Here is a 16,676-nt window from a genome sequence, read left to right as displayed (position 1 = left end):
TTTTAACGAAAGGCAAAAGAAACATTGAAAAATTTGGAGGAATTCTGTTTTCAACCACTGAACAGCAGGGCGTAACTGTTGACTGCGTATGTGTGGTCAAGTGTTTAATTTAAACAGTAGACTAGTCTACAATCTAGTCAGTAAACTAGTTTATAATTTAGTATATAGTTTAGTCATTAGACCAGTCTATAGTCTAGTCAGTAGACTAGTCTATAGTCTATTCATTAGACTAGCCTATAGTTATGTAAGTGGACTAGTGTATGGCCAAGTCTGTAGACTAGTCTATAGTGTATTCAGTAAACTAGTTTGTAGTGTAGTCTGTAGACTAGTCTATAGTCTTGTAAGTAGACTAGTCTAGTTAGTAGACTAGTTTATATTCTAGTCAGTAGACAAGTCTGTAGTCTATTCAGTAGACTAGTGTATAGTCTAGTCAGTAGAATAGTCTATATTCTAATCAATAGATTAGTCTAGTTTATAGTCTATTCAGTGGACTAGTTTATAGTCTAGTCAGTGGACTAGTCTATATCTAGTCAGTGGACTAGTCTATAGTCTAGTCAGTAGACTACTCTATAGTCTAGTCAGTAAGCTAGCATATAGTCTAGTCAGTAGATTAGTCTATAGTCTAGTCTGTAGACTATAGTAGTCAGAACACTAGTTTATATTTTAGTCAGTAGACTACTCTTCTGTTTAGTCAGTAGATAAGTCGTTAGACTGGTCTATATTGTAGTTAGTAGACTAGACTATAGTCTAGTCAGTAGACTAGTTTATAGTCAAGTAAGTGGATTAGTCTATTGTCAAGTCTGTATAGTAGTCTGTAGTGTCGTGAGTAGACTAGTCTATAGTGCAGTCAGTAGACTAGTCTATAGTCTAGTCAGTAGACTAGTCTATAGTCTAATCAGTAGATTAGTCTACAGTCCAGTCAGTGTACAAGTTTATAGTCTAATCTGTACACTAGTCTGTATTCTAGTCAGTAGACTACTCTACAGTCTAGTCAGTAGACTAGTAGACAATCCAGTCAGTAGAACAGTCTATAGTCATTAGACTAGACTAGTAGACCCGCCTATAGTCTACTGACTAATATATAGCCTAGTGAATATACTAATAGTGAGTGTTTTATTTCATAGACTAGTCCATAGATTAATTATAAGACTAGTCAGTCAATAGACTATTCGTAAACTAGTCCATAGATTAATCAATAAGCTACTCCATAGACTTGTATATAGGCTTGTCCATTGAATAGTCTCGACCTTTTCAAAGAATTTTGTAAAGAGGATGAAAGCTTACATCTGGTGTGAAAAATAGTTATATATTTATTACCATTTAATTTGTTTATTTATCATTTATTCATAGAATATTAATGACAATATTTTTTCCTCCCCCTCTTTCCCTACTACTCAGTAGTTTTTTACAATTGTCTACAAGTCTCTTACAACTTGTTTTATTTTTTCTTAATGACTGCAGTAATAAACTATTAATAAAAAGCAAAAGTGCCGTAAAAATATTTATTTATGAAATTTAATTATAAATATACTTAAACCATAAAACAAAAGCTAAAAAAGGTAAAATTTAAAAATAAAAAATAAACAAACCATGCAAAAACAAAATCACAACAATACAAATGAACGAATGAATATCAAACAGAAAAAAATTCCCATGATATTTTAATATCATTTTTTTGAAATAAATCTTTATAATAAGCATCTTTTCATTAGACTAAACAAAAAATATATATGATTTAAGCAAAATATTTCGTTTTTGCATTGAAGATTTCCGTTTCCGAAATTCATAAAAATTATAACATTTTTGGTTGATGGGCAAGAAAAAACGATTTGCAAATTTTTTGGCAGACAATAAGAAAAAAGATTAATTTATTAACAGCAGCAGCAAAAAAACATTGACTCTTTATGACCTTAGCACATTTCTTTTGATTTAAATAAAAACAATATAGAAAAAATTAAATACAATAAAAACAACTTTATTTATATAGAGAATATATAGTAAAACGTCTTTAATATTTATTTCTAAAAAAATAACATAAAATTAATCACCCACATGCATACATTAAATATAAATATTTTAAAACTGAAAAATTCATTTGCAAAGATGCAGTGTTTCAAAAACGGTTCTTGTTATACCCTACACCACTTTAGTGGGGATGGTATATTGGGTTTGTTCTGATGTTTGTAACGCTCAATAATATTGATCCTATACCCCCCTTAAAGTATACCAATCGGCTTAGAATCATTTTCAAATTTTATTTTTGTAACAGGTGTAGGGTATTATATGGTCGGCATCGCCCGACTATAATTTCTTACTTGTTTTTATTATAAAGACTATTAATAAATGTTTCCTTTATGGTTTTTAACACCTTGAAACGATTATTAGGGATTATGCACACTATAAGTTATTCAATTATAACTTTAAATAATTCTTATTTATTGCAATCATAAATTAATAGTTTAATTAAAAATTTTATAACAACTTTTTCTTCGCAAAAATTTCATCTTATAAGCAGTCTGGAGACAAAAGAAAGATTATGAGAAATTTAAATAATTAATTTATTTATTTGTTAATCGCCTTACACCTTAATAACAAATCGATTAATTTTGTAATTATTCCCTTACACAATTAACATGTTTTTTATGTGTTTTTAAATACTTTAAGAAAATATGTTAAATATTTTTATGATTACAATATCATTAACATTTAATAATTGAATTGAAATAAACGTTTTTGAGTTAGAAAAAAACAAAGAGAAAAATTTAATTTAAAGATAAAATGCAGCAACATCTAACTAAAATAAATACTCAAATACTTGAACGCTTGAATGCTGGCTGCTTTGATGTGTATAAATGACGTGTCCGTCTATCTATTAAATGCTGTTTAAATAATTGAACAATTTTTTTTTATTTGATAATGAACTTGTGTCATTGATCATGCGTAGTATAAATAAAATTAAATGAATGGAAAATTAAATGTAAATTTTTAAAGACAATTAATAAAATATAAAATAAACAGAGAAAACATCTTTAGAGTAGTTTTGGAGATAACATACACACTGCATTTATATGCGCTTTTGAGTAGGAGTGCTTTTAAAATAAATTTTACTTATTTGTATATATTGATACATAATTTACTTAAAAACATTTATTAATTGATATATAAATTGCAATTGAAGCGTCGGGTGTGTAACAACTAGTGACAGCCATATGTTTACAGATTAATGACTAAGCAACAAGGTAAAAGCTTTAACTTAAAATGTTGCTAATTTAATGTTGGTTGTTTTAATCCATTAATTAATACATATTAGACAATTTTTGCAATCAGAGTGGGATTTCAACGTAATCAGATTAAGCAATAATATGGGTTTATTTTTATTTAGTTAGAGTTATCATTTTGGCATTTAAGTAAAAACATTAATTTGTTGCCGGTAATTGAAGGGTATTTATTATAAGTGTTTCAAGTGGGGATTATCCATTAAAAATCTATTCACTATAGGAAAAGGAAAAAATAACTTAGAGTATACTTTATCAGGGAGATGGAATTTTCAACGAATGAATAATTCAAGAATTGTCCTTGTCTCATGCCACCTGGTGGAACACAAGTGGTCCACTATAACCACTTCAAAATGGCCTTGTGTTTCACGAAATAAGATCTTGGCTCTCTTGGTTCTTAAAAGATATTCATAAAGTCTGCTTATAGGCATACTTACTGGGAACTTTATAATTGTTAAATCGTTTTAAATACCTGCTTTACAAGAAAATATATTGATATTTTCATGATCTCGACAGTCTCATTAGGAAATCTGATCAAATTGGTTAGAACACAAGTATGAACCTGCCTAGAACCTTAGGAATGAAAAGACCTCACAATTTATGAAGAATAATTGTAAGGGTATTACAATGAGTCAGATTACCTCCGAGTATTATCGCTTAATCGCGAGCTACCCCTATAACCCAACCCATATCGGTGTCATCGCGAAGATGTCCTTAAATCGTCTCAGCGGGGGCATGTTACCTTGGTAAAATCTTCATCTTGGTGTTATTACAAGCCCGGGGAATAGCTGCTACAAACGAGCTGCCGGGACTATAAACTGGTGATAATCAAATGTATTCTCGGTATTTCCTTGGAATAATTTGAAATGGGGTTGAACAAGAGTGCCAAATAATCTGGTACTGTGGGTAGCCAGTTGCCCGCAGGACTTTGTCCTGGATGGTCAGTTAGTTGAGGCATTTTTGGGATCCAAGTAGAGGATGTGGTTTATACCCAAATTAGCGGGAAGAGAATGTTACTTTAAATACTGGTATCTTCAATGCCATATACATATGTCTGGATTCTCTCTCCGATGCGTGATATGATAAAACAACTTATGGTGGATTCCTGAACCCGTTGAGTATCTTTTACTCTTCGCGTAATAGTATAGGTTGGGGAATTGTCAGGTTAACATTTGATAGTTGCCTGTCATTCCGTAAATCGTTCTTTATGATCTGAGAATGGAACTGATGTAAATTTGTGAAATTTCGGGAAAGGCAGAACCATGTACACAAATTTCGACCTGTGTGTTCTTCATAGAAGTCACTCGGGGAGCACGTGGTAGACCCAGTGGATGAAAAAGATCACCATGAAATAAGACCGGCAAGGCAGGTGTTCCTGTAAAGCCCTTCGACATACTGTCCCAACATCATCTTGCGTTTGTATGATGATGTCATTATTATGTTTCAATCCCACCAATCCTCTGAGACTAAGAGCCTATTTAGGCAGGAAAGGTACATCTAGCATTGACTCTGGCATGAGGCGTAAACCGTGACAAGTAAACCAAGTGATGTCAAAATCGATCCAATGATCGCAGTGTACACTGTATATTGCATGAATAGAAAATAAAGATCTCCCTTCTCATTCGAGTATCAAAATTTCATTTTCGATCTTGGCAGTAGCGTCAACTTCGAAACACTGGATGTTAGTCTTGTCAGATTTCAACATCCTAGATTAAAAATATAGGCTGTTTTTTCATTGAAAGTTATACCTTTGCCTTAAGTGAAAAACTTATAATCTAGAAACTAAAACCCGCCGCTTTTTGATACCGACAGACAACCATTAGTCCCCATTCTGTCTTAACTAAATGAGAATTACGTTTATGCAACCGATTTATAAAAATAATTTAAAAAAATCTTCCATTCAAACTAAAAATTGAATTAAATCTTAATGTACATTAAAAAATATTGTTTTACAAGTTGTTATTTGCTAATAACTCAACGTTTTAGTAAATTCTATATTAATTTTATATTTCAGTGAGCAATAAACAATTGCAAAAGAATTCATTTATGTAATAATGACAAGTATTTAGCAATTTCAAGAAAAATCCAAAGATGATATAAAAATGCCAGAAAAATAAAAAAAATATTAATCTTCTTGCAGCACGTGCTGGTTGTTATAAAATAAATGAAGACATACATATGTAGAAGATTTAAACAGTAAAATGTAGTAAAAATTGACAGAAATTTTAAGGAATTTTAATAAAAATTGTATTTTTTTTATGTTAACAAGTGGCTAGTATTGTTATCTTGGGTTCATTGTTAGGAATTTTTACTGTTAGTCTTTGTGTTTGATTAATAAATAGTTAATTTCAATTGCAACAATTCAAATACACATTCATTCATACACATAAATATTTAAGAAAAAGTCATTAAATCACGTTTCTTCTAATGATCTAAAGATTTAAAATTGTTTATACCACCGCAAATGAAACGTATTCGTTCATACAATCGTTCGTACATTGTAAAACTTCTCATATTTTGCACTATAAAGTGCAAAGACCTTTTGACAATCTTTAGATAAGTCGGACGGACTGCAATGAAGATGTCACTACAGCTACAAAGTTTATACAAATATGTACAAACGTACTAGTAATATATGTAAGATGATGAAGTGGTCAAACAGTAACTTTAAAGAATGTATTTTTCAAGTCATTTACATAAGGAAGTCTATGTTTCAATTATGTTTGAGAAGAAACTAGTTGAATTATGGAATTTATTATTTTATTAAAGAATATGTATCATTATTTGAGCAAACAATTAATTTCTATTAAAAATTCTTACTTTAAAGTTCTGTTCCGCAATCATTAATAATGATTTTTATACACATAAATAATAAAGATATACACGAAATTAGTAACTGAATTCATAAAAATTTAATCACAAAGAAAAAGAAGATAAAAATCTAAACGAATTATTACTAAATAATAGACACAAAACATGAAATCCACATGTACATATAAAACATATTTAATTTGTTTGTAAAAATTGTTGAAAAAAAGCCTTTGACCAACCCACAGCAACCAAATTGTCTAGCTGATGACTATAATTTAAATTAATTTGTCTAAAACAAATAAAACTAATAAAAAAACTGTGGTTTTTGATCATTTGTTTAAATTTTAATTTTAAAAGTTAACTTTGTGTAAGAAAATTGAAAAAATATATCAATTAGAACATTAGAAGACATGCGTGTGAATTTAATACAAATAATTGTCTTAATTTTGAAAAATTACTTGTGGTTTAAAAAATTCTTTAGAATTATGAAAATGTGGTCGACTACCTGTCTTTATATAAAACAAAAGAATAAATCTGTGGTTGCAATAACAAATAGCCTAAGTCGAAAACGAGTAGAGAACTTTTTCTATACAAAATCAGAAAACAGGACAGGAACTTTTTCTATAGAAAAAATTTTGACAGGAATTTTTCTATAGAAAAACTATTGACAAGAACTTTTCTATAGAAAAATTTCTGACAGAAACCTTTTCTATAGAAAAACTTTTGACTGGAACTTTTTCTAAAAAAATCTTTTGACACGAACTTTTTCTATAGAAACACTTCTGACAGGAACTTTTTCTATAGAAAAACTTCTGACAGGAACTTTTTCTATAGAAAAACTTCTGACAGGAAATTTTTCTATAGAAAAACTTCAGACAGGAACTTTTTCTATAGAAAAACTTCAGACAGGAACTTTTTCTATAGAAAAACTTCAGACAGGAACTTTTTCTATTGAAACACTTCTGATAGGAACTTGTTTATAGAAACACTGGTGATAGGAACTTTTTCAATAGAAAAACGTCTGACAGGAACTTACTCTAGAGAAACTCTCTAGAAAAACTTCTAACAGAAAATTTTTTTATATAAAATATTCTGATAGGAACTTTTTCTATAGGAACACTTCTGATAGGAACCCTGACAGGAACTTTTTCTATAGAAAAACTTCTGACAGGAACTTTTTCTATAGAAACACTTCTGACAGGAACTTTTTCTAAAGAATATCTTTTGACATAAAATTCTTCTATAGAAACATTTTGCTGACAGGAACTTTTTCTATAGAAAAACTTCTGACGGGAACTTTTTCTATAGAAAAACTTCTGACAGGAACTATTTCTGTAGAAAAACTTCTGGCAGGAACTTACTCTAGAGAAACTCTCTAGAAAAACTTCTAACAGAAAATATTTCTATATAAAATATTCTGATAGGAACTGTTTCTATAGAAAAACTTCTTATAGGAGGGGAACTTCTCTAAAAAAACTTTTGATAAGAACTTTTTATATGGAAAAACTTTATAAACGAAATTTTTCTATAGAAAAATTTTTGACAGGAAATATTTCTGTAGAAAAACTTGTGACAGGAACTTTTTTAATAGAAAAACTTCAGACAGGAACTTTTTTAATAGAAAAACTTTTGATAGGAACTTTTTCTAAAAGAAGCTTCTGATAGGAACTTTTTCTGTAGAAAAACTATTGACAGGAACTTTTTCTATTAAAAACTTTTGACTGAAACTTTTTCGATAGAAAAACGTTTGATAGGAAATTTTTCTATAGAAAAACTTCTGAGAAAATCTTTTAACAAGACTTTTTGATAGAAAAACTTCTGACAGGAACTTTTTCTGATGAAAAACTATTGACAGGAACTTTTTCTATTAAAAATAGAAAAACTTTTGAAAAAGGTCCTATTTCTATAGAATAACTTTCGACGTTGACTTTTTTATAAAAAAGCGCAAAAAATATTTTTTTAACAATTTCTTTTAAAATTTAATTTAAAAAAACCCAAAACGAATTTATTTTTGTTGTGTAATAACCAGACATTAATTTTCTATTAACAAATTTGAGACTTAATGATTACTTAAGCAAATAATATGTATTAAATATATTGTAATTTATTTTTACAATTGTTTAAAATAATAATAATCATTAAGCCTAAGTTATACAATGAAATTATAATGTAATTATTATTATTATGTATTTTGTTTAATATATTTTTGTAATAAATTAACTTGATATTTTAAAATGAGGTGTTTACAAATTTCTATTATAATTAACAATTAAAAGTTACTTAAAGTAACTAAATTAAAATTTTTTCGTCAACTGCAGTTTAAATTTGTTTTTCTCATTAAGCTAAGTTTGTGTAAACAACTTATTAATAAAAGTTATTTAAACCCAATTAAAACTAATACTAACAAAATATACTCCATCTCTCCCCTAAAGTTCAGCTTAAGTTTTTTATAAGTTTGAATGATTTATTCATTTAAAATGGTGACAGTTTTTTGTCTTTTGTCAAACAACTTCATCACTTATTCCCATCATATGGAAACAAAATACGAAGAAAAAACACAGCATACTTTTCTCATAAATCTATTAGTGTCTCTTGTTTAATTTTTTTCTATTTCTTAATATTTTCTTAATGAAGAATATTTTTCTTTAATAGTAATTTATACAAAACAAACAAACTAGTATTTAATGAAACATCTCAGTAGCATTTTTGATGTTTTAAACACTATTTTCGTAATCTTTTCTTATTTTTTTTTGCAATAATTCTGTAGTTTACGTCAAAATTTATAATTAATAGCGCTACTTGTTTGTCATTTTTTTTCTGCAAAATTTAAATAATTAAGCAATTAAAGAAACAGACTAGACTAGACAAGAAAAGGTACTAAAAATATTTTAAAAGAAAAGAACAATTGATGAGACATGAAATAATAAATAATACATATTGGTCATTTGCCGCCAAAGTATCATAACTCAAATTATATGATTAAGCGTGTTAATTAAATTTTTGTTAAATACACGTTGAAGATGTTTATTGTCAGCTTGTTATTTTCCAAAACAGGTGGAGATAACATTAAAATTGTTTAAAACAATTTACTCAAAATCTGGTTATTCGATTTATGACTTTATTTTTGGAAATGCGTTATATGTTTTTTGAGATACAGTATTAATCATAATTAAGTTCATATCGATTTATTCCATAAAATAACTATAATCTTTTTAATTATTGTTTCGTGTTTTTAATAAACATAGTTTTCTGGTGACACATAGTACTGTTCATGTTAATAATTTTTTTAGTTATTGGAAATCTTTAAATCTGAATTCGAAAATAAAACAAGTTCACAACAAAATTGGAGGACCTTTAATAAATTCACTGGAACTTGGTTAATGAAAAACTTCTGACAGGAACTTTTTCTATAGACAAAATTCTGACAGGAACCTTTTCTATAGAAAACCTTCAGACAGAAACCCTTTCTATAGAACAACTTGTCACAGGAACTCTTTTTTCAGAAACTTTTTCTATAGAAAAACTTCTGACACGAACTTTTTCTAGAGAAACTCTTTTGTCAAGAACTTTTTCTAGAGATAAACTTCTGACAGGAACTTTTTCTAGAGATAATCTTCTGACAGGAACTTTTTCTATAGAAAAACTTCTGACAGGAACTTTTTCTATAGAAAAACTTCTGACAGGAACTTTTTCTATAGAAAAACTTCTGACAGGAACATTTTCTATGGAAAAACTTTTGATAGGAACTTTTTCTACAGAAAAGCTTTTGACAGGAACTTTTTCTATAGAAAAACTTCAGACAGAAACCCTTTCTATAGAAAAACTTGTCACAGGAACTCTTTCCTTCAGAAAATAACATTCTTCTATAGAAAAACTTCTGATACGAACTTTTTCTATAGAAAAACTTTTGACGGGAACTTTTTCTAAAGAAACTCTTCTGACAGGAACTTTTCCTATAAAAAAACTTCTAAAAGAAACTTTTTCTATAGAAAAACTTCTGACAGGAACTTTTTCTATTGAAAAACTTCTGACAGGAATTGACAGGAATTTTTCTACAGAAAAACTTTTAAAATGAACTTTTTTAACAAAAATTTTCTATAAAAAAAACTTTAGACAGAAACTTTTTTCATAGAAAAACTCCTAACAGGTACTTTTTCTATAGAAAAACTTGCGACAGAAACTTTTTTCATAGAAAAACTTGTGGCAGGAACTTTTTTTATAGAAAAATTTCTGACAGCAACACTTCTGACGGCAACTTTTTTGAGAAAAACTTCTGAGAGAAACTTTTCCGACCGGAACATTTTCTGTACAAAGACTCTTGATATTAACCTCTGCTATAGAAAAATTCGGACAGAAACTTTTTTCACAATAACGGTCTGGTCTGTCTAATATATGGGTAATTTCATGTCAAGTGACACAATTAAAAAAATCGATTTTGATGAAATTTGCTTCAAGGTTAGTACTATTGGATAGTAGGACCAATAGGTGAAAAGTTACAGTCATTTGAATAAGACCCTGTATGACCATAATATCCAACTTTGAGCCCCTCTAACTCCGGCAGTTCTTGACCGATAGAACTGAAAATTTGTGTCTGGCCTAACATCCAATAGTACTAACATTGGTGCATCCAAATCGGAAGACATCGATTTTAAAAGTTGGGTCACTTGACACGAAACTACCCATATTTACATATGTATTTTGCAGTACCTTAACGGCTTCAAGGTCATTTGTCATGTTTTTCATTGCATATACAGATGTACATACATATGTATGTATGTTTTTCGATACTAAATAGAGTTTGCTTTTTATATCTTTCCATTTTTAATAAAATTGAAATTTTAAAAAACAACCTAAATCACTTTAATTTGTTTGTTTTTAAAACATTTTTACAAGGTGTTAGTAAATATTTACTCTGACAATATAATTCTTAACTAATTAAGTATTCAAATTCAGGAAATTAGAATAAATTCTTAGAAAAATGTCAAATAAAATTTGTGGTAAAACAAACTTTCAAATATTTAACTTAATAAACTTAAATGTTTAAAAAAATAAAAATACACAAATAAACTTAACAATTGGAAAACAACTTTTAACAATTTGTTAACTTTTAAATTTGTAATTTCCGTTTCATGATATTGACTATTGTTCTATGCAAATAAACTAACAAAAAAAACTAACGAATTTAAAAAGTTAACCAAAATTCTCGTTAATATGTACAAGGTACTACAACCTATAAAAACTGCACCTGTCTAAAGACTGTCACAGCTAATTTGTGTTTAATTGCAGTTTGTTTTTGTTAAAAAGATTATTTTTATTTTTTTTAGATTTTATTTTTGCAAAACAAACTTAATTGTTAGTTTTTTTCTGTGTTAGAACTTTTTTGTTATGATGAGAAGAATTAGTGACAAAAAAAACCAATTTTATATTTTATAGAAAATCTTAAAATGTTAAACAAACAATTGTTGTTGTTGTACACTAGTATGTTCTATCTGATATGAAAATTTAAAAAAAATAAATAATTATAAATATCATTATTGTAAATTTAGTAAAAAGTTTTTGCTTCCTATTTTAATTCATTAAAAGAAATAAATACATTCTAACTTTTTTTCGCTCATTATTTAAAGGTGACAAATTCAAAAGATTGACAGACAGTGATTTAGATTGTTTGGAAAAAATTAAAAAAAACACACATATTTTATAGATACTTTTTATTTAGTCAAATTGTACACTGTTCTTATTCTATTTCTTGTGTTTGTGTTTATATTTATTATTTGTCAAACAAACGCTATGTGCCCGGGTAGCTCAGTCGGTAGAGCATTGGACTTTTAATCCAAGGGTCCAGGGTTCAAGTCCCTGCTCGGGCGAGTTTAATTTTTTTTTCTATTTTTTAATTTTATTCAATTTATGTTTTTTCTTTTTTTTACAGTTTTACAACTCCTTTTCCCCTTCTACAGGCCTCATTTACACACTATGGTAAATCATAATTGGTTTTTGGCCACTGTGCTACTGTGGCTGCTGCTTTGTTATCACAACTTGTGTATAAATGCTCAGGTGGGTCAATATTTTATAAAACAATAAAAAAAATTTAAAAAAATATGTATATTATTATAATTAATAATGATGTGAAAATGAATAATTTGTTATGTAAATTTTCAACAAGAAAAAACAAGCACAAAAACAAACAAAAATGCAAAAAAAGAAATTATTTATAAAGGAATTTTAATGAATATTATTATTAAAACAAACGCTTAAATAACAAATCATCTATGTACGTAGTTAAATATGTTTCTTTTTTACTTTCCGTTTGTTTAATAATTAATGTTAATTACCAACATCTTAATAAATTTATCATAATATTTTATTATGATCACTAGTTATTAATCAAAGACACATTTTCTGTATTGACATGTCAATATTTCCGTCAGTAAATGTAAAATTTTTTTTCTTTATAAAGTTATTGTCCTAAAGTATACTTTACAAATCTGAATTAATTAGGAAACAAAATATCAATGTAATAAAGAACAAAACGAAAGTGTTGATTGGTGTAAATAATTCAGAAATATAATATTAATTATATGCTCTTTAATTAAAAAGTGTTGTGTTTTTTTTTTGTTATAATAAATGTTAATAATATATCAACTACTAATCCGATTAAGAGAACAAAGTATAAAAATAAAACAATATTAAAACTTTATGTTAAGTTAAGCAAAAGAAGTAATCTCCATATTACCATAAAATAACATATTAGTGTCGTAGTGAACTAATTCATGTGATCCATCACAGCACCAATATTAAATTCGCTTTTATCGAATAAACATCTTTAGCATATTCTGCCGAATTCAGCAGAATAAAAATAAATATTTTTGTTATACTCCTTATTAGTATTAAACCTTTGACATCCATGCAGGCAATGGGCAATATGGGGCGTGGCATTTCCCATATGAAGTAAATACAAAAATTACTATATCTGAGAATCTAGTATTTGCTCTAGAATTTTCAAATTTTGCACAAACAAAAATGTGATCATTTGGAAAAAAATGGAAGGTGCTGGAATCCTTAAATTTCACATCTATGTGGATATTTGTAAAAAATGGGTGGACTTTAAATAGGGGCATGGCATCTCCCATATGAAGTAAATACAAAAATTCCAATATTTGAGAATCTATTTGCGCTAGAATTCTCAAAATTTGCACAAAGTTCTTAAATTTTAAAAATCCTTTAGAACTGGAATCCTGCTAATATTTTTACAAAACGGACGGACTTTAAATAGGGACGTGACATCCCCCATATGAAGTAAATACAAAGAATCCCATGTCTTGAAATCTATAAGAGGTTTTATATTTATATCGTTTTCAGATGAGCAAAGCCCACTGGATATAACTAGTAATTAAATGAGGGGTATTTTGCGTTTGTGCTGATGTTTGTAACACCCAAAAATATTGGTAATACACCTTAAAGTATACTAATCGGCTCATAATCACTTTCTGAATCGATTTAGCTATGTCCGTCTTTCCTTCTTTCCGTCTGTCTGTCCGTCTGTGTGTCCATGTAAACCTTGTGCACACTTTACAGGTCGCAATTTTAAAGATGTTTTTAGTGAAATTTGCGACATGGTTAAAATCGGTCCATTATTTCGTATAGCACCCATACAACCCTACTTCCGAATAGGGGGGCTTTTGAGCAAAAACTTAGGCAAAACTTAGTTTTATATAAGTCTTAATGATACTGCTGATTCATAATGATCGGACCTCATTTGACCCTATCCCCTTCAGAAAATTACTTGATGGTCAAAATTTACTTATAAACACTAATATCACGATGTCCTTGCCTCAAAAGAAGAGCATGTTTCATTAAATTATTTTGAAAATTGCGACCATAGACACACAGACGGGCGGACCGACCGATTGGTATACTTTAAGGTGGGTGTAGGATCAATATTCTTAGGTTTTACAAACATCAGTACAAACACATAATACCCACTATAGTGATGTTGGGTATACAAATAAAAAAGTTAAACTTAATTCAAAAGAAATAATAAATTCTATAAAAAACTTTCATAGCAAATGGAATTTTGATGCCCTAAAGGGAAGGTGGTTAGCCCTGAAGTAACGTGATAAATTATATTTAATCAAACTAATGACACAATTCACCTTTTCACCTACTATTTAGCATATAAGTAATTACTTTTCTGTTTAAAATAACAAATCCCTATATTTTATAAGTTAACTAAATAATAAAAATCAATTAATAAAAAAATTCCAAACTACAAAAGCAAAACGTGTACACGTTATAATTAAATCACGTTTTATTTTCACTCAATTTCAACTACAAAATCATTTAATTACAGCTTTCTATAAGATCACTGCATGATTAAGTGCATGTTTTTTTTAAGATAAAATATTTAGAAATTTTTATCAATTAATCATATGGTTGGTATAAATTATTTAAATAGATTTTTCTATATACATACATTGCATTTTTATATTAATTCAATTTACATTGTATTCTTATCAAGAGATTTCAATTTCCTAGTTTTTTTTTTCTTAATGACAATATATTTAGACAAAGCCTTTGATAGTTATTGGAAAAACATCTATATATTATTATTTGTCGTACTCTATTGTTTAAATTTATTTTGTTAAACAACTTAAATCTAAAGTATGTTTTTCGTTATGTTTAATAATTTATTTGTTTGTTTTACGTGCAAAATTAGATTTGAATCTCGTTCACGTTTTATTTATTGTAGTTTTAGGTTTCAAACGTTTTTAATGATTCCAGGAATTAAAATTGACAATTGTTGGGAGAAAATAAAGAAATTATTAAATATATTTTTTAAAGATTTTGATCTGTCACAAGGCTAAAGAGAAATTCATTAAAAATATAATTTGTTCAAAACTAATTAGAATCTTATTCAAAAATTGAATTTAGAACGGACTTTATAACATCTATATATAAAGTTATAGTAATAAAAATAAATCACAACAAACAGACAAATGTTCTTCCAACTAAACTTAAGTTCTTCATGATACGTTCACACCTAATAAATATTTGACAAAAAACATTTTTTGTCAAATATTTATTAGGTGTGAATATGATTTTTGTAATTGCAAATAATCCCTAAACAAATAATTAACTTTTGGATAACTTTTGGTGCTAACAAATAAATATTTAAAGAAAATCGAAATGTTTGTAAAATATTTGACTGGTGTAAACATAGTAAAATATTAATACAAATTTTAGAGTTATAGTTTCTATATTAATACCAATTTGGATTCATAATTAAACTTCTAAGTTTTTTTTTTTTTTTTTTTGTTCAGTTTTTCATTTTTAAATATCAAAAAAACTAAGAAAAACTATAGAAAATTAGTGTTTTAATGCCCTTAGGTTGTAAAAACATTTAATTTATTTGCAAACATGTGTAAAAAGATACAACAATTAAATGAAAATTCTACTAAAGTTTTGTTAAAATCTCAGCCTAACATTACTTAAGTGTCTATGTAGATTCACAATAGTTTTTGTTGTGTTCACTCAAGTATAAATTTCGAGAATAGATACTTTTCGCACGGCCAACTTTATAAGTTGTATGTCGAATGTCTTGAAGAAAATCTTAAAAAAAATTAAGGTGAAGGTTAAAAGAAAATCTTTTAATAAAACAAATACACCAAAACAAACTGTAAATTTATATTAACAGAAAAAAAAATCAAATTAACACCAACTCTTTGAGATATATTTTAGAAGTTTAAACATATGGGAGATTTCATGTTAAGTGGCTCAACTTTTGAAACTGATATCTTCCGATCGGAATGATCAATCTTGTTGTCTAAATTACTATTTAATAGGACTACCCTTGGTGCAAATTTCATACCGACAGGAAGACATCGGTTTTAAAAGTTGGGTCACTTGACATGAAATCCCCCTTATGTATATCAACACACGCAGAGAAAAAATATAGTTGTGGTAACCATAATATAAGAGCAACATATTATGGTTAGAATTACGGTTAAAACTAAAACATATTATGATCATTATTAGTATCATGAAATATAATATTGTGATCATTATTAGTGTAATAAGATATCATATTATGATTAAATATAGTCCGAATAGTTCATCATAATATAGATTTATTAATCATAATGTGATAATGTTGTAACATCATATTGTAATTTCAAGTAACCATAGTATGGTTTCATATAATCATATAATGGTTTCAAGTAATCATATTATTGTTTCAAGTAACCATATTATGGTTACATATTAAACATAATATGGTTAATCTAATGTGTTCGGCGTAAATTGTAATTATTTTTTAGTTTTTTGAAAGTTTAAATGGTTCCAAATAATATCATATGTTTACATAGTTATCACTATTAATATGTTGTAAAAATAATTATTTTTCAGAGAATCATTCGCAAATTTATAATTGTCATAAACATATAAATGTTTACAGTAACTAAAATATTAATGAAATTCAATAAAAATAACAATTGTTTGGTTATGGCAAGAAAATATTGTTACAAAAAAAGATAGAATAGTTGTCCTAACCATGCCGAATCATGTTTATTCTCTGCGTGCAGATCTCCCATTTAA

The 16,676-nt window shown here is 27.6% G+C and overlaps 1 protein-coding gene and 1 non-coding gene across 8 annotated transcripts in view; both read left to right on the top strand.

The window, feature by feature from the left end:
- LOC119600308 (cell wall protein DAN4) overlaps nucleotides 1-16,676 on the top strand; it is a 39,285-nt gene that overhangs the window by 9,523 nt on the left and 13,086 nt on the right. For all 7 annotated transcript variants that reach the window (XM_037950464.1, XM_037950467.1, XM_037950462.1 and 4 more), the window contains exon 3: nucleotides 12,013-12,137. In XM_037950464.1, coding sequence (XP_037806392.1) covers nucleotides 12,057-12,137 — 81 coding nt within the window. In that variant the 5' untranslated portion in view covers nucleotides 12,013-12,056. The remainder of the gene's footprint in view (nucleotides 1-12,012; nucleotides 12,138-16,676) is intronic.
- Trnak-uuu lies at nucleotides 11,878-11,950 on the top strand. The gene has a single exon. It is a non-coding gene; the product is annotated as a tRNA-Lys (tRNA).

This window comes from Lucilia sericata, unplaced genomic scaffold (genome assembly GCF_015586225.1).
Source record: "Lucilia sericata isolate MDLA Ls3-8-SP2 unplaced genomic scaffold, ASM1558622v1 Contig000110F_arrow, whole genome shotgun sequence".
NCBI lineage: Eukaryota > Metazoa > Arthropoda > Insecta > Diptera > Calliphoridae > Lucilia > Lucilia sericata.
The sequence above is the reverse complement of the archived record's forward strand: the minus strand, read 5'-3'. Positions and strand labels throughout refer to the sequence as shown.